Source organism: Xyrauchen texanus, chromosome 32, assembly GCF_025860055.1.
Source record: "Xyrauchen texanus isolate HMW12.3.18 chromosome 32, RBS_HiC_50CHRs, whole genome shotgun sequence".
Lineage (NCBI taxonomy): Eukaryota > Metazoa > Chordata > Actinopteri > Cypriniformes > Catostomidae > Xyrauchen > Xyrauchen texanus.
The window spans coordinates 21,443,731-21,467,250 of NC_068307.1; the positions used below are offsets into that span (position 1 = coordinate 21,443,731).

The following is a 23,520-nucleotide window of genomic DNA, read 5'->3' on the forward strand; positions in this document are numbered from 1 at the left end:
TGAGTGCACCTGAGTGCAAAATCAAATAAACTATGTTTATGTGCCATTTTAAACCGAGAGCATATTTCCTGTGGTTATGATCTCTAACAAGTTACCGAATTTGAAAAGTTATTGATACGTTTTAAAATAATAATAATTTATGGTAATTTCAAAGTGATGTCAGAAAAATATTTAGCCTTGTCAGTATCCTAGTTATAACGCATTATACAGATCTTTAGTTGAGAGAGCAATTGTTTGTCCACGTTCCCTAATTTTACTTTAATAAATGTTTAAAATAAAGAGTTTTCCTCTGACAAAATATAGAGGTCTTTATGGCTTTTTTTGTTTTTTTTTTTGCTTTAATATCTGTGACCTATAAAGTGAAGCGTTCTCAATGTAAACAGAATCCTGTTATCAACGTGACTTCCGCATCACGTTGCTCCGCCAACTGCCTGGAGCTTTTACTCTGATTGGCTGAGACACGGTAGCGCTTTCAATGAGTTTTTAAACTTAGGTCAGTCCGTATAGAAACAGCAAGACAAAATCGACGATCCACATTCATGGAGATTAACGCGCCTCCCGGGCTACTGCATTCTTTTTGATCGTTTAAATTTCGCATACTAAATACATATTTTTAATCAGGTCTGCGGGAAAATGAGACTTCGTTCAAGGAATATTTTTAATGAAAACCCAACGCCGTCCCCTCGACGCCGCCGTCGAGCTGCTCCGGAACCGCAGACCCCACGGGTCCAGATACAGGTCCGTCCTGCTGTAATGAACACTAAATATATTGAAAAAAGCAAACGCGTGTGCGTTTTGTCTTATGGAGTATATGCTTCCGCTTTCTGGATGATCTGCACAGGCCTAGTTAGCATGATGCTAACAGAAGCGTTGTGGGAGATTCAGAGAACGAGTTAAATGACGTTACTATAGTCGGATATCATTATCAATAATATTTTTAAAGACTTTCCGACACAAGTTCTTGTTCAGATTAATTATAATTTAGAATGTGTGTGTTGTTGAGTGTGAGCGTCAGTTCTGGCCCAGATGTGCAGATGGGTGGGACATTCGTTCCTCGCAGCCAATAAGTGTTCAGTATTTTAGAACGGCAATGTTGTTTCTCGGCCAATCAGCTTCTCTGTGTACTGATGTGGAAGGTGCATACGTATTTTGTAGATACTGGTGATTTCAAGACGAAAAAGCAGATGTATATTCTCTCTTTCTCAAGAAATTAACCCTTATATTATTATTTAAAAAGTATTTGCTATATACGAATGTATTTGGAATTGTTACACGTAATAGTTTATAACAGGAACTGTGGATTTGCTTAAAGGTTTAAATATATGTCTGTAATTTTTCAGTTTGTGTTTACTTGAAAGGTTTGTTTGAGAAATGGCATATTGATTAAGACACTTTCATGTCCTTGTTCTCCCTTACTTTAGGACGAGGTAGAAGTTCTTCAGGACCGCTTGAATCTGGAATCTGAAACAGTTCCAACAGCAACCAAACGTCCACGCATTAAATGTGGAATGACAAAATCTTTATCAACTGATGACTGTAAAGGTAAATGCACGTTGTTTAAGGGTGCTATGAAATTAAAGGAATTGTATTCATTTACTCACGCTCATCCAATCCCAGAGGCAGAGGTGGGGTACTTGAGTTACATGACTTGACTCGCATATTTAAGGACTTGTGACTCGCATATTTAAGGATTTGTGACTTGCTTTACTAAATGAAGAAAATTACTTGACTTTGATTTGAGAACCAGCGACTCGAGACTTGACTTGAACTGCATGACTCGACAATGACTTGCATGTTTTTTATTATTATTATTTTCAATAAACAGTAATGAAATGTGTTTAAAAATATATTGTGACAAATTAATTAATATGCAAAAATGTAAGCCACACATCTGCATCTGCGCAGTTAACACTGCGCTCACAACACGCCAAAATGACAGATGATTGTCGAGTTCCCAAAATAATTTCCTTTGGATATAAAGATTTAGAATTGGACCATGTTAATAAAAAAGATTTGCCAGATGCACAATATGCAACGCAAATAATCCAATACAACAACCACAACCTCGAATTTCATCAGACATTTCAAAAACCACAAGGAAAGGTAAGTAAATAATTTAATTATCATTTCATTATCCAGACATTTTAATATGTAAAATTACTGTTCAAATGTTTGAGGTTGTCAGTAAATTTAAATGATTCACGATTAATCTCATGTTTTGTAGCGCGACAAGTTTGAAATTACCTGACGTTGCCTCTAAATGTGTGTGCCTTTTCTAAACCTTCTCAACAGTCAACAATATACCATAACCATTTGTTGGCAATATAAAAACATAACAGGCAGATTTGCAGTCACAACACTTTATTTAAAATGTGACAAGTATGATAAAATATACAGAATGACTCCTGATGAAATCCAAGTGCTTTCATAGTGATTATGACTCCTGAAGACTTTAACTAAAGCCCTTGAATACATTTATGACTATTTTATATAAATGTATCTGAAGGGAACTCGCTGTCTTCAGAAAAGTTTCGATGGCATTTTCTTTTCATCTTACCTTCATATAATACATAATAAAGTATTGTTTATAAGCGCAGGGCTGCTTTGTGTATTGGCGTTACCAGGGTAACCGCTATTTTTCTGTTGTTCCATGAGCGCCACCTACTGTCAGAGAGCGAATTTGCTTTTTCATTCAGTCCGTCTGCCATTTTTGTTAGATCAATGTGAAAATCTGACCGCATTTTTACACAGTCTTATACATTTTAACCGGTTAATTCTTTAAATCTAAACAATTCAGATAATAATTTATCTAGATGTATTCACAGTATTTTTAAGTGCCCACAATAAAAATACGGTGCATGTTCATTTATGCAATTTACTAATATATATATTTATATTAGTATAACACATTACTGTTATACAATTAATGTAAAAAAATAAAAATAAATAATAATTATGTAAAGATATGTATATTAGTTAATCTTTTCAGAGCAAATATAAATATTTATTAAAAATTATAACCTCTTTATTTTAGTACTGTGGCTTGACTTGACTTGACTTGAAACTCATCAGGACTCGACTTGACTTGCTTGATTTGTCTGCACTGCCCTTGAGACTTGATGGTTAATACTTGTGACTTGACATGTGTGACTTGCTCCCAACTCTGCCCAGATGTGTATGACTTTCTTACTTCTGCTGAACACAAAGCTTTTTAGAAGAATATCTCTGCTCTATAGGATCTTACAATGCAAGTGAATGGTGGTCAGATCTTTGAAAGTCCAAAAAACATATAACAGCAGCCTAAAAGTAATCCATAAGACTCCAGTGGTTAATTCCATGTCTTCAGAAGCGATATGATGGTTGTGGGTGAGAAACAATTCAGTATTTAAGTAATTTTTTACAATAAATCTCCAGTTTCACATTCTTCTTTTGTTTTTGATGATTCTCATTTTTCATGCATATCGCCACCAACTGGTCAGGGAGTAGAATTTTTAGTTAAAAAAAAGGACTTACCGCTTCTGAAGATATAGATTTAACCACTGGAGTCATCTGGATCTTTTATGCTGCCTTTATATTCTTTTTGGAGCTCCAAACGTCTGGCAATCATATACTTGCATTGAATGAACCAACAGAGTTGAGATCTTCTTCTAAAAATCTTTGTGTTCAGTAGAAGAAAGTCACACATTTGGAATGGCATTAAGTTGAGTAAATTATGAGAAGTTTGGGTTAACTATCCATTTAAAAGGTCCTCTGTTGATATGACCATTATTTCAAACACAATTCATGAAGTTTTCAGCAATATAATGAACTATCCCTTTAATACAACCTTACTTAATAGTGTAAATTTCATAGTGATTACAAACTTTTGAACAATGCCTGATATACAATGACTATTCATGATTATCCTTGCCTTTTTGTATTTTAAGAATCGGATTTCAAAACCCCAGTCCATCACCTACGGGAAAGACATTCCTCATTGAATCCTGCTGCTCGAAGCCTCTACTCTCCTGCAGTGCGTTTCCACACACCCTCTAAAGACAGTGAGTGCAAAAACACTACAAGACCAACTGGTTTGGAACTTTTTTTATAAAACATGTTGTCTATAGTTCTTTCATTAATAATCAGTTTCCTGATTTGCATTTTGGGATAAAAGTGAGTTGTTCTGAACTGTTTTATCAGAAGTTAATTGTTTAATAGGTGAGCAGCCAAACTCAGGAGCCCTTTTCAGTCCTGAACACTGTGTGTTTGGCTACAGTGCCATCAGCCCTCTCTCAGAGGATGACGAAAATGATGAAGTGTTCAGTCCGTGAGTCTTTCCTCTATTCATTTAAAATAAAAGGAATTGATTTTGTGCTTTTCATTCAGTGGTTTAATTGTAATTGTTTGTTTTTCCTCAGTTATACCTTTATTAAGAACATTCCAAACCGTTCACAACAGTCCAGACCCGTCTCAGCAGTTCGGGACATTCCACCAAAGACAAGGAGCACACCTGCTGCTACCCTAGTGCTCGATTTGGTGAGTCTTTTGTGCACTGGTTGGATTGTGGTTTAGAGATTTTAGTTTGTGACATTTCAGATCTTATGTTTTTTTAACATAGGATGAAACCCTCGTGTTCAGTTCGCTTAATATGATCAATGATGCAGAACATACATTCAACACCCGGTTTCAAGATCACAAGTACAAGGTTTGTGAATGATTTATTGGAATAGTTCACCCCAAAATGATTCTGTCATTATTTACTCTCCCTTGTCGCTTCAAAACCAACACATTTTTTCTTCTTCTGCGGAACACAAAAGGATATATTTTGAAGAATATTGTGATCACTGATTTCCATTCTGTATCATTTGCTTGTGGCTTACCCAAAAAGTAGTCATTGCCAGGGTCCGAAATTAATTTTTTGGCCTACCAGCCAAGGGTGCTGGTAGATGAAAAAAATACCAGCCAGTCAGATTTTTTGCAGGCCAATTTTTTAATTGTTTATTGCATTTTAAAAGTGTATTTTACAGACATGAGATAAAAAATTAAAATAATACTGTGTAAATATTTAAAAGTGAGCTAATTTTTTTAAAGAATTTTATTATTTGTGCAATTTTTAAATGCCTGAAAGTCCATTTTAGATATTATTTTATTATGATATTCTTTTAGATTATTCACTTATTAAAACAAATCTGAATGTTATGTACATATAACACAGTAACATTTCTTGGGTTATTTCAAAGTAGTCCATTAATTCAGTCAGATTTAACTGGTCAGCTCATACTGCTTCATAAGTTTTGTATATTCACTAACAAGAGCCGGCTCATAAGAGTCATTAGTTCGTGAATCGGACAACACTGGTAGCGCCATAGTTGTTGATTCTCTAAAAAAGAACTGGCTCAAGGAGTCATTTGTTGGAAATGGAATAAACTGAATCTACAGTGCAAATGATAATGTGCATTCAAAGTAACCGGCTCAAAAGTGTAATTTTGGGGGATCAGAGCTTGCAGAGCTGAAAAATTTGTTTTGTTAATTTTAGTTTGGTTTTCTGTCCACATCACCGGAAGGATGCAGGTTCAAGAACCATTTACAGAACCAAACATCATGAAAATCACTTGATTCCGGTAATCTAATGCTATTATTAACAGACAATTTGTGTGCGTTTTGCGGTAGGTAATTAAAACTTACTTGCACATCCACAAAGCAGAGAGCAACTTCAAGTGATAGTTTACCCAAAAATTACAATTCAATCATTGCTCTGTGTTGTTATAACCCCATATGACTGACTTTCTTTTTCACAACACAAAGGGAGAAATTGTGAAAAATGTTGTGCTCCGTGATGTCATACAATGGCAGTTTATGGTGACCACCTCTTCAAGCTTCAAAAGGACAAAAATGTATATATCAGACATCTTAAAAATTATTGTCATGTCTTGTTCTGAAGGAATACGATAAGGTTTGGTGGGAAACAAATCAAAATCGAATGTATTATTAAGTGAAACACTTGACCGAACATTGGCCTGCTCTGCGGGTTCATGAGTCTGCACGAGAACAGTAGCTAAGCTGCCCCCTCACACGGTGGAGCTTTTAAGCGAAAAGTCATTTGTTTGGTTTCAACAGAACCACCATCAATATTAACAATGGAAAACACAGCAGAGCTGCACACAAACCAGAGAACAGAACTTACAAAGCATGTTTGAAGAGTTTGTAGATGAAAAATAGATGCATTTCAATGTCCAGGCTTATTTGGTAGTCCTCAATCAGATGGAGGGATGGGGCTGAAGGCAGCCACAGTCACAACGTGTCCAACTCAGACTGCAAACAACACGCCATAAAAATGATCTTTTCTATGTTAATCAGAGTTTTTGTCCTAAGCAGCCGCGACGAGTGATAGGACATTCTGTTAAACGCTTTGTTTCTGTATTTGGCATCACGCCGTTTAACCCCGTCCACTAGGCATAGAAGTGCATCTGTTTTTCGACTACAAACTCTTCAAACATGTTTGTATTTCTGTTTTCTGGTTTGTGTGCAGCTGTGTTTTGTTTTCTGTTGTTAATATCGCTGGTGGTCCTGTTGAAGCATAACAAACGTGTTTTCACTTGAACACTCCATAAGTCGCATACAATAATTTATTAGACTTCTGAATTATACTTTTGTGTCCTTTTGAAGCATAAAGAAATGATCACCATAAACTGTCATTGTATGATATCACTGAGCATAATGTTGTTGTTTTTTTCACAATTTCTTTGTGTTAAGAAAAAGAAAAGAAGTCACATGGGGTTATAACCACACAGGGGTGAGTAAACAAAGACTGAATTTAAATTTTTGGGTGAACTAATCCTTTCAGGCTTCAATCACTCCACGCATATCCATGTCCCACATGAGAAGCCTATCTAGTGCTTCTAAACCGAGATGAATATTATAAGGTTGCTGCATCACCTAACGGTAATGCGTACGGATGTGGCTGGCTTTAAAGTGTCAAAATAAAGGTGCATCTTATAAAAACATACATGGATCGTTGCAACTCTTATCATATGTCTTCAGAAGACTTTGAGTATTATGCAAGAGTGGAATGGACTACTTTAGGCTGTTTTTAAGCTTTAAAGAGAGTCATTATCAAATGCTATTGTGTTTCGCAGAAGAGATACATTCATATGGGTTTGGAGCGACATTCGTTAACACAGTATTTTCATCTTGGTGTTAACTATTCCCTAAAGCTTTTCCATGTGAGAAGATTTGAAGTACTGTTTAAAGTCCTGCAGCTGTCATGGAAATGCTTTAGAATTATGTTTTATTACTTTATATTATTTTAGACATACTTTTTTTTTTTAATCTTTCATCAATTCTTTTTTTCATAGGTCTACCTAATTCTCAGGCCATATGTGAAAGAGTTCCTACAAGCCATGACCAAGCATTTTGAGGTAAAAACAAAAACTGACAATTGGGATGGTTCTCAAATGCTCATTGTTCCCAGTAAATAAATATGTATTGTTTTTTCCTGTTCCAGATGTTTGTTTATACCTCTGCTAAAAAGGAATATGCTGAAAAGATTGTGGACATATTGGACCCTAATAAAAAGCTTTTTAGGTGAGGCTTTATACATGTTTTGCTTGGAAGTGTAAAATGCTTCTTTGTTCATATTTGGATTGATATACTTTTATTTATTTTTTATCAAACTGGCAAGATTGAGTTGTTGCTGTTACAAAAAGTTTGCCGGTTATTTATAGTGTTGGTTAGTGATTTCTAGTTTGTATCCACCACGTTTATTGGGCTGGTGTGGAGCCAGTTTTTCTTTTTAATTTTGCATGACAGGATCAGATTTGGCACCGGCACTCTGTCAGTGTATATCAGATGCCTAAAAACAGTTTTGAGTGCTAACAACATTAGGTAAACCAATGGGGTGAGTTTGGGGCAGATAGGTGGCATCTTTTAACCCTTTAAGCACTGAGGATGTTTTTAAAGATTTCCTGTTTCAGTGGCATACCCAAAATTAAAGGCTTATAACTTGACAAAAAAAAAAAAAAAAAAAGGAGGGGCAAGTGTGTGGTATCATTGTAAATAAAAAATGTATGACATAGATTGATAAATTATGAAACTTTCAGCATAAGAAATTGCTGAAAAATCACAAAACACTTGAGCCAAATTTCTTTTTTTCATTAATTTTTTATTTTATTTTATTTATTTTTTTCATATTTTTCTGATTTTACATTATATACTTCATGGTTTAAATAAGGTGGTTGGGAATAATTGCTTTTGTTTTGCTCCCAATCATGTCAACTGTAACTGAGAAAAAGTGTCCAAAAGCCTCCCCATACAAATAAAATATAATAATTGTACATAAAAACTAATTACACATGCAAAAGCAGCAATGACTAAAGGGTTGCATAGCATGCAGACATGATTTTAATAATGAGATTTCACAGAATGAGTTTCATTCTGTGTCAATTGAGTCATCAATAAGTCTGTGTCATGTATTTGCTGCCATCTCCTGGTGGTCATATATAACAGCCACTAATCACATGTCTCTCTGCCCAAATATGGATGACGTTTTGCACCGATTTAAACCCAGTCCGATTGGCTTAGTGTTCCATGTCGCTGCATCATTTCTGATGTCGTCGATCCAGGAAAGCTAACGTGTTTTCAGCCAGAATGCAAGATGCCAGATAGCCAGATGTTGTGACCACATTGTGCTTTGTGTCAATTAACTAATTTCCAATTACCGTGTGTGTGTGTGTGTGTGTGTGTGTGTGTGTGTGTGTGCGCAGTAATGGTATGTGATATTTTATGTTCTGTTTATTTTTCATGAATTTAAATGCAAAAATGCGGCATATGAGAAGCACCTGTTCACATGAAGACAGTGTCAAAGACGTATACTTGGCTATTACTCTTTATATATGTCAGTGAGTAAAACAAATGGGCTGGTTGTATTGTACTCTTTAAGAGTTTTCCAACAACATATGACACATGGCCATTTGATGATTTGTATGTATTTACTGATAACAATAATATGTACAGTGCAAAATTATTAATAAATGATAAAAAAAAATAAATAATTCAAAGCACTTGTTCAGTTTGGTCAGAATGTCTACATGCATTGTAAAGTGAGATACCTATTTTGTGTTGGTCAAGACTGTATTAATATTTTGACAGTTATATTTTTAATCATTATTTTTGCAGTTTGTTTGATAATACACACTTTAAGGATAAAAATGGTTACGCTTTGTAATTATGTGGTTTTTTATTTTATTTTTCAAGGCATCGTTTGTATCAGGATGATTGCGCATGTGTGCTTGGACACTACATTAAAGACTTGAGTGTGCTGGAGCGGGACTTGTCAAAGACAGTCATCCTGGACAACGCCCCCCACACTTTCCCATATCATGTATGTCTGTTCTTACAGCACAGAGTCCAGGATTCCATTCCATGTGGTTTGACCAGTATGCCAGTGTGACTTTTGGGTGGAATGTTATATGCATCAGTGAGCTTGGATTGGATGGAATGCGGCTTGATCTATGTATTTATTTATTTTTTGCAGTTGATGAACATGATTCCCATTAAGAGCTGGTTTGGAGATCAAGAGGACCGTGAGCTGCAAAAGCTCATCCCTTACATGGAGAAACTATTGCACGCTGTGAGTGCTTTTAAGGCATTAATATTCATTTTGCATGTGCCATTTTCACATTTAAATAAGTCTCAAAGCTACAGTAGCAAAAATGTTAGCATAAATTATGAAACATTTATTATTATTTTTTATTTTTAAACTTCAGGATATAAATATGAATTATCATAATTATTCCTTTTATAACTTACATTTTTGTATATTACTAGTATAAGAAAAAGTACTTGATTTTTTATTTTTATTTATTAATGATAAACTTGAATTTGATTTGTGTTTGTAGGATGACTTCAGGAACGTTCTGAAGAAGAGAACCGACCACTTTCACAGGTTGCTTTCTGAAGACTGAACCCTTTATGAAATGCAAATATCTGTAAAGCCATGCAGTGAACTTCCCAGATGACATGCCAACTAGGGCTAAATATATTTTAAGCTTTTACTCTGCTATAATTTACACCAGAGAGAAGCGCAACTGTTTATTTGATAGAGAACAGTCTTAACATTTCACCCTGGTCAGCTGGTGTTCTGACTCCCTGTGAAGATTAGGGCTAGAATACTGCCTTTTAATTTATTGCTAAACCTTGATGTATTTGTACAGGATTGTGTTAAGTATTTAATAGCCCCAGTGGAGAAATGTTTTTGCTCATTTTTCACACTTTAAAGAGTGTTTAATTGATTTAAATGAATGTTTGTGTTGTATTCAGAAGTCTATTTATAAAGGACTCCAATAAACTAAAAAAAAGAGTGTTTTTTTTTTTGAGAAAACAATTTCTTTGAGTTTCTTCAAAAGTAATTTCACATTATGAAGTTATCTACCATCTCGAGCAATACAGAATCAGGCAGGCCCTCTTTAGTTTATTCTGGCCCCCACCATTCTCACCCTCCTGCATCACGGTGTGGGTGCACAAATCAGCAAAGTTATACAGTGCAGGTATTAAAAATGGCCAACCAAGCACTATCTATCCCATATACAGGTGAAACTCGAAAAATTAGAATATCGTGCAAAAGTTCATTAATTTCAGTAATTCAACTTAAAAGGTGAAACTAATATATTATATAGACTCATTACAAGCAAAGTAAGATATTTCAAGCCTTTATTTGATATAATTTTGATGATTATGGCTTACAGCTTATGAAAACCCCAAATTCAGAATCTCAGAAAATTAGAATATTACATGAAATCAATAAAAAAAAAAAGGATTTTAAATACAGAAATGTCGGCCCTCTGAAAAGTATAATCATGCATATGTACTCAGTACTTGGTTTGGTCCCCTTTTGCATTAATTACTGCCTCAATGCGGCGTGGCATGGATGCTATCAGCCTGTGGCACTGCTGAGGTGTTATGGAAGACCAAGATGCTTCAATAGCGGCCTTCAGCTCTTCTGCATTGTTTGGTCTCATGTCTCTCATCTTTCTCTTGGCAATGCCCCATAGATTCTCTATGGGGTTCAGGTCAGGCGAGTTTGCTGGCCAATCAAGCACAGTAATACCATGGTCATTGAACCAGGTTTTGGCAGTGTGGGCAGGTGCCAAGTCCTGCTGGAAAATGAAGTCAGCATCTCCATAAAGCTTGTCTGCTGAAGGAAGCATGAAGTGCTCTAAAATGTCTCGGTAGACGGCTGCGTCGACTCTGGACTTAATAAAGCACAGTGGACCAACACCAGCCGATGACATGGCTCCCCAAACCAACACAGACTGTGGAAACTTCACACTGGACTTCAAGCATCTTGGATTGTGTGCCTCTCCATTCTTCCTCCAGACTCTGGGACCTTGGTTTCCAAATGAGATGCAAAATTTGCTCTCATCAGAAAAGAGGACTTTGGACCACTGAGCAACAGACCAGTTCTTTTTTTCTTTAGCCCAGGTAAGACGCTTGACATTTGAAGCCCATGTCCAGGACCCGCCTGTGTGTGGTGGCTCTTGATGCAGTAACTCCAGCCTCAGTCCACTCCTTGTGAAGCTCCCCACACATTTGAATGGCCTTTTCCTGACAATCCTCTCCAGGCTACGGTCATCCCTGCTGCTTGTGCACCTTTTTCTTCCACACTTTTCCCTTCCACTTAACTTTCTATTAATGTGCTTTGATACAGCACCTTGAGAACATCCAACTTCTTTTGCAATTACCTTTTGTGTCTTTCCCTCCTTGTGGAGGGTGTCAATGATGGTTTTCTGCACAACTGTCAGGTCAGCAGTCTTCCCCATGATTGTGAATTCAACTGAACCAGACTGAGAGACCATTTAAAGGCTCAGGAACCCTTTGCAGGTGTTTAGCTGATTAGAGTGTGACACTTTGAGCCTACAATACTGAACCTTTTCACAATATTCAAATTTTCTGAGATTGTGAATTTGGGTTTTCATAAGCTGTAAGCCATAATCATCAAAATTATATCAAATAAAGGCTTGAAATATCTTACTTTGCTTGTAATGAGTCTATATAATATAATAGTTTCACCTTTTAAGTTGAATTACTGAAATTAATGAACTTTTGCAAGATATTCTAATTTTTCGAGTTTCACCTGTAGGATGATATAGGGCTATCCATGCCTTCCGCTGGTTACTATTCTCCCAGGGAAACTTGCTACTGGTGCCTTCATCGGGCTTCTGACAGATGACGTATAAATAGTCCAACAATTACCAGACCTCCATAGGAGAACCCTTCATAAACCCAAACACACTACCAGAATGAAACCTCAGGAGCAAATCTATGTTTCACAATGTTGAGGATGTGGTTGTACAATACATGTTTGATTTAGTTTATTATTACTACTTAATTCCATAAAAGTAAACACATTTATAATCAAGTAATATTGAATGTTATAATAGTATTGTATTGAATTGTATTTTGAAAGTAATTTAGTGCACTGTTGCATCAGGATTTTGTATAAAAAAAAAAGAAATGTAATACTGTGGGATTTTTTTATTTTATTTTTTTTAAGTAATAATTAAAGGGATAGTTTACAAAAAAAAAAAAATTAAATTCATCATAATTTATGCATGCCATCCCTGATGTGTATTACTTACTTTCTTCTGCTCAAATCATGAAGATTTTTAGAAGAATATCTCAGCTCTGTGGGTTCATACAATGCAAGTGAATAGTGACCAGCATTTTGAAGGTTAAAAAAATCACATAAAGGCAGAATAAAAGTAAGACAAAAGACTCCACTGGTTAAATCTATATCTTCAGAAGTGATATGAAAAGTGTGGGTGAGAAACAGATTGTTATTTAAGCCTGTTTTACTATAAATCTTTATTTTAACTTTCACATTCTTTGGTTTTTAGTCATTCTCATTCTTTGTGCAGATCACCACCTACTGGAAAGGGATTTATATTAAATCTAGTTTAAAAAAGGACATAAATATTGGTATGTTTCTCACACACCAATCTTGTCGCTTCTGAAGATATTAATTTAACCACTGGATTACTTTTATGCTGCCTTTTATATGCTTTTTGAACATTCAAAGTTCTGGCCACCATTCAATTGCATTGTATGGACCGACAGAGTTGAGATATTCTGCTAAAAATCTTCAGTTGTGTTCTGCAGAAGAAGAAAAATAGTCACTGAGATGACATGAGGGTCAATGATGAAAGATTTTTTTATTATTATTTTGGGGTTTACTATTCCTATAATTTATCAGTTTACTGTAGGATCTTGTTTGAAAGTAATAATTCAATACTGTGTTGGATTATAAACGGTCTTTTACTCACAAGCAGGAAGTTGCGTCACGACTGAAGTAGATATTTTGCAAAGATGGCGGCGTTGATGGGTAAGTAAACGGGATCGTTCTGAGACGTTTTTAAACATGAAGATAAAGCAACATCGCAGTCACTGCATCATATTTAGATGGATTGTATTAGGTTTAACTTTACATTAATACATTTTCGCCTGTTAAGGGAATTGTGTCATGCTGTGAAGGATTTTCCTCACTGACCTTGTTACTTAACATTCTGGTCTGAGACTGTCAGATTAAAAACAACGTGTATTACATAATGATCAAACTACATAAACATCATGTTGAACTTCTGCCTTTTTAAATCAAGAAATGACAATCACGCCGGCAATATGCCACGATTTCTGTAAAACCATTGTTACAAAGCTGATACATAATAGCCTGGCTGAATTTAGTGCATGTTTAGTGAGATAAAACAATTAAATCTGTAACAATATTCGTGAGTTATTTATAAGGAAATGAGATTGTTCGATTTTCTTTGTTGTTGGTTGATATTTTGAGAAACACTACACTTTACAGACTTTGTTGTATAAAATGTAAATCTATTTTTGAACCAGATCAAGCTGTGGTACAACTGATAGCAGATCATACTACTTGCATTCCTCTTGAACATGTTGCAAAGGCATTTTTCCGAATCATACTGTTTGTATATAATAACATTTGTGTTATTATTGCAGTTCCCCGACTTCCCATCCTCGGCTCTTTTAATCTAAGGTAAGTTATACATTTGCATCTGACCAGACCTAGGAACTTTAGGCTGGTATAAGAAAAGGTGGGACTATCACTGGTGCCACTAAAATTCACTCATCATTTACCCTCATCCCAGATGTGAATAACTTTTCCCCCCTGCAGAATATAAATGAAACATTTTGAAGAATGCCTCAGCTCTGTAGGTCCATACAATGCAAGTAAATGGTGACCAAACCTATGAAGCTCCAAAAAACACAAAGGCAGCATATAAGTAAACTATAAGACTATAAGGTTTTGTCCATACATTCTTAAGTGATCTAATCAGTTTTGAGTAAGAACAGACCAAAAAATACAAATTTTCACTGAAAGTTCTGCCATTGCACACTCTAAGCAAGACTAAGCAATGATTTCGAACTTGATCATGCTTGATGCATGCGCAGCGTGCAAGAAGGCACTAGGAAGTGTAATCGAGCTTTAAAATCATGATCGCCAAGGAGACTGCAGATGTCAGATGTACAGTGAAAACAATGTGTTACATTCTGGTCTGTTCTCATCCAAAACATATTTAATCACTTCAGAAGACATTGATAAAACCACTCAAGTCTTATGGATTACTTTTATGATGCCTTTATATGCTTTTTGGAGCTTTTTTTTTTTTCTTTCTCTTGCATTGTATCTACCTACAGAGCTGAGATATTGTTCTAAAAATCTTCATTTGTGTTCGGCAGAAGAGAGGTTCATACACATCTGGGATGGCTCAAGGGTGAGTAAATGATGAGTTGTGTAATTTCTATGATTATTTTGTATTGTAGAATGATTTGATCATAAAAACTATATACAGTATGTAATCACCTTCAGCATAATATGATATAGTATAATAATTTTGTATCTTTAACTTGCATTGTGTTTTTAATATAGGGCCATTTCATCATTAACAACTCACAAAAAAGTTCAGTTGACAGACACAAAGGATGAAAACTCCAAAAGGTGTGGAATAAATTATTTTGTAATGTTTGTGTATGGCATGTCCTTGAAATTGTAATTTTGAGATATATATATTTATATTAATTGAGCTTACCTTCCTTTTTCCAGCCTGGTCTCGATTAGAGAGAAAAGCACGGCTCTGGCTACAAAACCAGCTTCCGCTGTCAGCAGTAAGGGTGAATACATCATCACCAAGCTGGATGATCTGGTCAACTGGGCACGAAGAGTATGTAACTCTTCCCCATTATAGGTTCCAAATAAATGCATTTTCTGCTCAAGAAATTAACAAAATCAGGTTTTCTTTCTGTACACTTTGTGAGATGTCATGTTTTGAAAGTTGAAACTCTTCCTAAAGCAATGAAAGTATCAGGAGTGATTTTGTTCAATCCGTGTTTCTGTTTAGAGCTCCTTGTGGCCCATGACCTTTGGTCTGGCATGTTGTGCTGTGGAGATGATGCACATGGCTGCCCCTCGTTATGACATGGATCGATTTGGTGTTGTATTCAGAGCCAGCCCCAGACAAGCTGATGTCATGATTGTTGCAGGAACACTCACAAATAAAATGGCTCCTGCTTTACGAAAGGTACTTGCACCATTTGAATTAACTGTAAACACTTTCAAGTACTGCATATTAGGCTTTGTTCACACTAAACTCAAATCCGATTTTTATATCTGGTCTTTAGGACTGACTCTCCACACTGTCATGTTGCAAGTGATCAAATCTTTTTATTCAGATTATTATAGTCTATAATCAAGTGCATGATCATCGGTTGCTATAGTAATGATTAAAACATCAGCACAACGGCAATAGAATTTCTCAGAGATCCCCTGTGAGTAGATGTCAGTATGAAAAGAGAGGATGTAAAACTGAACATTTTTGCATTGTAACTAGGGGCTGCATTGACTAGTCGACTACAACTGACACTGTCAGCCAAAAGTTGACTAGTTGCTCACTACGTGATTTATAAAACGCATCTGAAGGAAATACAGCGGGTGTGAAGTCGGTGCCTCTGCACTGAAAAGGCAGAGTGACTCAATATAGGCTGTGATGTTCTGTCAGACTTGCTTTAAAAGACACAGAATGCACTTCAGAACTGGTGTTTGTTTACTGTTTCGCTCTGGTCAACCATGTAACGCATCAACATATCAACAACAATCTTACATGTTCTGTACCTGTAATGCACATGCGCATAGCATTGTATCAACAGTGATAATGTTCCGAAAATTCCATAGGCTTCTCTGATAAAGATGACAGAAATGCTACAGTAACCTGCAATATATGCAAAATGGCTTTTAAAAATAACCATAATAGTGATATGCTGACCTGAATACTGTTCGCTCCTTCAAGTACACAATTTGGCAACCGTTAGAAAAGCACTTCGTACTTCACATCGTACATTATAACATATTGCTTTGGCACTGAAAACCCTCCAAAACTCTTTCTGTTCACTACATGGTGAATGTCATCTAGTCCTCTGTAGGAAAAAAGAGTGAGACACTCTTGCGCCCTGTGTGAGATGTCAAAAGTGTTGTGTCTCAAATGGCAAATTTAAAAAAATAAATAAATCTCATATCTGATCTAACTTATCAGACTGAGACGCATTCCAAAAAAATCATATTTTAATATGATTTCAACCTGTGTGTAGATGTGGTTTGCATCAGGTTTGTAAACCTCTTACTGCTCCCAAATGATAGGTAGCTGTTTACACGACTGTTCTGCTACAGTAATATTTGTATGTCTTGCTCATGGCAGGTGTATGATCAGATGCCAGAGCCCAGATACGTCATTTCCATGGGAAGGTAAGACACTTCCTTTAACACCTGCATGAGAAATCAGCTGATCAGCACAGACGTTGCAAAAATCTGACTGCTGATGTTTTCACCTGACAAGCTTAACTAGCTCGAGCTGGTTATAGGACCTCACAATACTGCAACTGATTTCTGATTTGTTTCTTTCTGGTAGCTGTGCTAATGGAGGAGGCTACTATCATTACTCTTATTCGGTGGTCCGAGGATGCGATCGCATTGTTCCAGTGGACATCTACGTCCCAGGTGTGTATCATTTAAAATTCTAAAAGACATAACCAAGATTGACTCTTTTAGATAGTGTGGTTTCAAAATGTTCTTTATTATCCAGGTATTTAAAGTATCGTATCGCAATGTATTTGATTGTTTCTCCAGGTTGCCCTCCAACGGCAGAGGCTCTGCTTTATGGAACTCTGCAGTTACAGAAAAAGATCAAACGAGAGAAGAAAATGAGAATTTGGTATCGCAAGTGAGATGGGATTGACGTGTGTCTGGTCTGTAAAAATAAATATTTAAAATTGGTAATTTGTTGTGCAAATTACTCTAGCTTAAGCTCCTACTCTTTGCACAATAAAGGACTTTCTGCCTAAACGCTGAGCATTTGAATTCATTTTGATCAGATATTTGTATTTTACATGTCTGAGTCAACACAAAATAGGTTCCTTTGGAAAATATGTAGGCATTATGACCAAAACTGAACATGTGTTTTGAAATTTGTGTTCTGTTTTGATAATTTATTAATAATTATGCACTGTACATCTTATTGTAATCTGTAAAATCATGATCAAATACCCATGTGTCACATGTTGTTGGAAAGCTCTCAAAGAGTTGGATACAACCTGCCTATTTGTACTCTGACAAAAATATAGTCAGTAATAGCTATGTACATGTCTTTGACATTTAAGTTTCATGTGAACAGGTGTTGTTTACCTGCAGTGTTTTCTCTTATAACTTCATGAAATGTAAACAACAAAATATCACATTATTTAGATGAGGCAATTATCTTTCAAACGAGCCCTCACACAAGGTAATCGAATGCATAGATCATTAGATAATTGACAAAGTACAATGTGCACAGTGCACACTGCATCTGACATCTTGCAATCTGGCTGAAAACACCTTAGAGTTCCTTGATCAGATGACCTTGTTGTAAATACATTTTACAGTGGGATTGGGTTAACGAATCAGATTGGGTTAAGATCAGTGCAAAAAGTCATCCATATTTGGGCAGGGAGGCATGTGATTGGTGACTGTTACATATGGCCACAAGATGGCACTAAGCACATGACAGACTCAATGGCTGTGTCTCATTTGGAAGGTTGTGTCCTCCGTAGGTCGCATTTGTCTGATGCATACGTCATCAAGGCTGTCTCATTTCATAAAAGCGAGTAGGACACTTCAAATGCAGCCTTCTTTCACTGGAATTCGGTGGATGCATAAGGTGTATCCTTCTGGGCACTCACAACCCACAATTCTTTGCTTCAACGGAAATGTCTAAAACAAATAATGCCAATTTGCCTGTAAAAATTATGTTCAAACGCCACGAATGTTAATTCCCAAGTAGAAGTACCTCCAGTAGATGGGTGCAGAGTATAGAATATGTATAATTATATTAATATATAATTAAAATAAAGTGTTTGACTGAAAGTACAACTGTAAAATCTATTTTATTTTCACTTTACATCATTAGTCTCCTAAATTTTACCTCATACATTCCTTTCTAAAGGGACTTTGTTGCCTTCTCACTCATAGCGTTCGTGCTTGTTAAAAAAGAGTGGCGTGCTGTCATAGCAACCATATTACATTCCGTTTCCGTTTGTCCGACGAAGGCCTTCTCGTATAAACCAGATTTGTTTAAGAAATGCTCGTATACTGTAGCCTTCAAAAGACGTGTCCTACCTAGCTTGCAGCCTTCCAAACAAGACGCAGCCTTCCAAACAAGACACAGCCAATGCCACAGCTCAGATGGCACTGAATGAAACTCGTTCTGTGAAATCTCATTACTAAAATCATGTTATGCTATGCAACAATGCTATGCAAACCTTGAGTCATTGTGTTTGCATGTGTAATTCGTTTTTATGTAAAATTGTGTTTTATTTGTTTGGAGAGGCTTTATGAACACTTGGAGACATTTTTGAACACTAGGTTAAATTATATTTGTAATGCTATAACTTTTTGCTTTGTTGTATCAGCACATTTTCCTTACAGTTTACATGATTGGGAATTTTGACTTTTTTTTTTCAGTTTCTTAGGAGAATCACATAATTTATCATTTTCTTTACAATGATCCCAATCACTTGACACTATTTTATTATTTTTGTTTTGTTTTTTCAAGTTATAAATCTTTAATTTTAGATATGCCACTGAAACAGGAAATCTTAAAAAAAACCACCCTCTGAGCTTAAAGCAATAAAGTATAACATACAACAATGTGCAAATCATGTAAATGTTTATTTTCATGTAATACAATCAAAAAAGAAGAAAAAAATATCTCCGCATGGTACAACTACTCATGGTAATTTATAAAACTTTTTTGGAGTCATTATGAGAGATTTTAGTGCAATCCGCCATTATAAATGAATTAAATAATTTGCAAGCTCTTGAGATAATTGACAGTATAATGATGGGTAGGAACACAGGGTTTGTGTTTTGTTAGTCTTTAACAATAGTTGGTGTGATCATCTTATTAAAAGAATAGTATTTGCATTCACTGGGAGGACTGATGTCCATCAGAGTGGTGCTGATCTTCTCCTTTTTGAATCCAGCTTCAAGCAGGTGAGGAACTTGTGTCTCCTGAAGGTAGAAGTTGCACAACATAAAATCATATCACAAAATACTGTAATCGGATTGAGTTAAAATGATTGTGTTAGGATTTAATTCACTCACTTGGAACATTTGGTCAATGTTGTTAAATTTATTTTTCAATAGTTCACCCCAGGAAGTGAGATTACAGTATGTGAGCACTCCGCCAGGCTTCAGAAGTCTATTTGCATGACCCTAAGAACAGAGTTTATCATTACGAAGCAACTCAAAAAACTGGGTTAGGTAAACATGCTGTATAAGATAACTGGTTTTCACAGACTGCAGTTGGTCACAAACCTTGATGAAGTTGAATTGATGTGTGTGCCACGTTTCTTCTGACAGAGGATATGTGTCATAAAGAATACCTGTGATTGGGTGTCAAATATATACAGAATTCTTCACTCATATTTAATAACAAATTGTTAATACATTCTTACAGTAAATATTAAACACATTTTACCATCAAAGTGATTGTCAGGTAGAGTTTGTACCACATCTTCCCATAGGCCTTTCAGAGGAACAACCTATGTAGTGGAAAACAACAATGAAATTATGTAGTATGAGTCCTTGTAATATGTAATAACAGCATAACCCAATAAAGAAAAAGCAGACTTGAGCAGCTGTGTGATGTCACAGTTGTTTAATGGAATATTACAGTACTTTGTGTGGCTGACTCTTGGCCCATTCCTGCAGCCTCTGGAACACGCCATCATTGCACTCAATTATCCAGTGCTCCTCAATGGGGAAGGACTCCACCTTAGTGGCTGCTATGGCCATTCCAAAGCCAATCTCAAGCACCCGTCCACCTATATATCCAAAAGGGGAGTCATGTTGTTTATTTATGCTGACTCTATCTACACAAATGCACTATTCATCTATATAATTACTCTGTATTTGTATTGTATAATGTATATGAGTATTTTGTGCATTTATTATATACAGTGTGTAATCAAAAATACTTGATATGGCATGCTTACTGTTTCCTTTTTGAGAAAACCAGTCCAATTTCTTTCGTAAACCAATAAATGTGAATTTTGATTCCTATACATATAATCCATTTAATTGACACATTCAGTTTTCTACATAGTAACAATCTTATTTGTACTATGCAAAATATGATTGGCAGAGTGGAGGTCATGGGAAAGGTCCTGAGGTGATATTTCAGAGAGGAGTAAAAATAGGTACGAAAAGACTTAAGAAGAGTTCACTAGTGTCTGCTCTTCTCAAATTAAAAGGAAATTCTAAATATTTAGTTAGTAAACCATTGAAGTGACACTCCTGTGAGAATCTGCATACATAAATGAGATGAAACAGCGCATTTGTGTTTGTAAAGTAATCAATAATGGCAAAATGTAATTGAATGAAAACACGTGCAATTCACTGTCTCGCGCGCCGTCTAGTGGAATGTTCAAATTTGTAGTGAAAAAGAGTTAAATGTAGTTAATTCTTTGACTTCTGTAGTTTTAGGGAGAACTTACCACCTGTTACCGTGGCACAAGCACGTGTTCATGTCACAGTCAGATAATACGTAAGATAAACGTTCTATCTCGCTGCTGCAACGTGAAAGTCCATGTATTACGTCGTCCTACTACTGGACAGGCGTGCTCATGAATATTTATTAGGTTACGCCATTGGACTAATAGATATACATACATATATGTTTGGACTGTCCAGGAAGGTTACGAAGCAACGTCAGCATAAGCAAATTCATATTAATGAGCATTGCCTTCGTCGTAGTAGAATTTGTTGCAGAACGTGACTTGTGTATTTACAGCACGTTCCATTTTGAAATTTAGGTTGAAGTTTTCGACTAATTAGACATGCGATTGCATATAGCCAGGTCCATAGCAAGGAATTATGTGCCCCCTAACTGTATATTGCTCTTGGCCCCTTTCCTATTAAAAAATACAGTTTTTAATTTGTTGTGGGGCCCACTGGACCTTTGGGACACTAGTTCCACCTTTAACCCCACTAGCTACGGTCTTGCATATACCATTATAATAAAGTCACTTTTAAGTTAAAACAAAATATAACTCAATTCATAGATTCATGCATTCCCAAATCAAATCAACAACAACAGTGTAATTCGAAAGTACCTTTAGATGCAGCAACTGTTGCAAGAGAGTGCATGTATGGAGTCTCCCAGCGCTCCATAACAGGTTTGCCCATGATCTCCAAGTGTGTGTCGGACTCATTGTAGTCAGCATTCGCGTCGTGCCACACTTGTTTGCAGTTTTCCCCCTTTGAGAATATCGGCTGTGCAGCGGCCATGGTCGACTGTTGAATGTTGACAGATGTGTAGTAGTGTTGTGTATAGGTGCAGTGGCTGAAGAGATCCTCTCCCCGCTATCTTGGGTTATATATATTTAAAGAATTGCTGATTGTGCAAGAATAAATGTAGTGAAAGAGTGAGTGAGTGTAGCGCTCAGTTGATAAGAAGTACTCTGAAGGGGGTGGTCTCTGACGTTCATTGCTTTAGACAGCTGGAACAGCTTGTGATTTATAAAGGTTAACCTCACTGTAACCTTCTTCACTACTATTCATTTGAAATGCCTTACTGGGTTATGCATTCCCTTAAAAAGTATTGTGGAGGTATCATGGTACAGTGGTGGTATCAGATGGTTATACCGACATACCTCAAATAATACCATGTAAGTCCAAAAAACATGATATTGCCATGACACACATCTTTTTTTTTTTTTTTTTTGGTGTTTCAAAAATCAGAACACCAAAGTGGTCTATTAATCTGTCAAGAAAAAAAAACTGTCAGAATATAAAACCTAATCACATGCGACTGATTTTTGAAGTTTTGCAAGTGGACTTTCTGAACTATTCAGATGCCAGGTGGTCACATTTTTTGCAGTTTTTGTCAATATTTTGTAGGCTGCTCTAATATCCTTGAGGATATTTTATTGAGGTCACCACATTCCAGTTGTTACACAATAGTTAAATTATCACAACAATCTTTGGCCTCTTGAGTATACTGTGTCTAGTTAATGTCTACTCTGCGATTTTCTGTTACTATATCTTAAAGGGATAGTTCACCCAAAAATGAAACTTCTCTCATCATTTACTCACCCTCATGCCATCCCAGGTGTGTATGACTTTCTTTCTTTCTGCTGAACACAAAGATTTTTAGAAGAATATTTCCACTCTCAATACAATGCACATGAATGGTGGCCAGAGTATTCCATATGGCACCAGTGGTTTAATTCATGTCTTCTCAAGCGATATGATATGAAACAGATCGATATTTTAGTAATTTTTTTTACTATAAATCTCAACTTTCACATTCTTCTTCTTTTGTTTTTGGCAATTTTCATTCTTTGTGCATAGAACCACCTACTGGGCAGGGAGGAGAATTAAAGTAAAAAAGGACTTAAATATTGATTTGTCTTTCACCCACAACTAGCATATCACTTGAAAATACATTAATTTAACCACTGTAGTTGAATAGAATACTTTCATGTTGCCTTCATGTGATTTGGGGGTTTCAAAGTGTTGGTCACCATTCACTTGCATACAAAGGACCTACAAAGCTCAGATATTCTTCTAAAAATCTTTTGTGTGTGTTTTTGTGTTCAGCAGAAGAAAAAAGTCACACACATTTGGAATGGCATGAGGGTGGCTAAATGATAAGAGAATTTAAATGTTGGGGCGAACTATCCCTATGCACAAATGTAGTTAACAGTTAACATTTATTTAGTGAGCAGAAAACTGCAATATCATTCAGTTACTCTCAGTGGGTAAACACTTTGCTAAAGATCTTTGTATTCAAAAATATTTTTTTTAATTATTAAGTTAAATAACTATACAGTTCTTGTCAAGATGAAGTGTACAGAACACAGAATGGCAATTATGGATTAAAAAAATTCTCCCTAACATAAGAACTCAGATCTCTTAAGAGCAATATAATT

General features: G+C 35.9%; 3 protein-coding genes across 4 annotated transcripts; 2 read left to right on the forward strand and 1 right to left on the reverse strand.

Moving 5' to 3' along the window:
• Positions 1 to 459: 459 nt before the first annotated feature.
• On the forward strand, positions 460 to 10,337 carry LOC127626177 (CTD small phosphatase-like protein 2). Of its 2 annotated transcripts, none has more exons than XM_052101781.1 (11): positions 460 to 738; positions 1,422 to 1,542; positions 3,927 to 4,040; positions 4,198 to 4,306; positions 4,398 to 4,515; positions 4,598 to 4,684; positions 7,335 to 7,397; positions 7,484 to 7,563; positions 9,232 to 9,358; positions 9,512 to 9,607; positions 9,876 to 10,337. In XM_052101781.1, the coding sequence occupies exons 1-11, from the start codon at positions 634 to 636 to the stop codon at positions 9,939 to 9,941; spliced, it is 1,086 nt and encodes a 361-aa protein (XP_051957741.1). In that variant the 5' UTR covers positions 460 to 633; the 3' UTR covers positions 9,942 to 10,337. The 2 variants fall into 2 exon arrangements, with proteins under 2 accessions (XP_051957741.1, XP_051957742.1); XM_052101782.1 differs by lacking the exon at positions 460 to 738 and adding an exon at positions 1,118 to 1,186.
• Positions 10,338 to 13,306: 2,969 nt separating this feature from the next.
• Positions 13,307 to 19,172, forward strand: LOC127626319 (NADH-quinone oxidoreductase subunit B-like). The gene is made up of 8 exons (XM_052102035.1): positions 13,307 to 13,357; positions 13,999 to 14,035; positions 14,930 to 14,998; positions 15,104 to 15,221; positions 15,399 to 15,578; positions 16,749 to 16,795; positions 16,959 to 17,047; positions 17,177 to 19,172. The coding sequence occupies exons 1-8, from the start codon at positions 13,342 to 13,344 to the stop codon at positions 17,272 to 17,274; spliced, it is 654 nt and encodes a 217-aa protein (XP_051957995.1). The 5' UTR covers positions 13,307 to 13,341; the 3' UTR covers positions 17,275 to 19,172.
• A 112-nt stretch (positions 19,173 to 19,284) lies between these two features.
• Positions 19,285 to 22,015, reverse strand: LOC127626318 (guanidinoacetate N-methyltransferase). Its single transcript, XM_052102034.1, has 6 exons — positions 21,700 to 22,015; positions 20,264 to 20,409; positions 20,064 to 20,127; positions 19,901 to 19,968; positions 19,688 to 19,798; positions 19,285 to 19,594 (listed from the first exon to the last, which is right to left on the reverse strand). The coding sequence occupies exons 1-6, from the start codon at positions 21,872 to 21,874 to the stop codon at positions 19,454 to 19,456; spliced, it is 705 nt and encodes a 234-aa protein (XP_051957994.1). The 5' UTR covers positions 21,875 to 22,015; the 3' UTR covers positions 19,285 to 19,453.
• Positions 22,016 to 23,520: the final 1,505 nt, after the last annotated feature.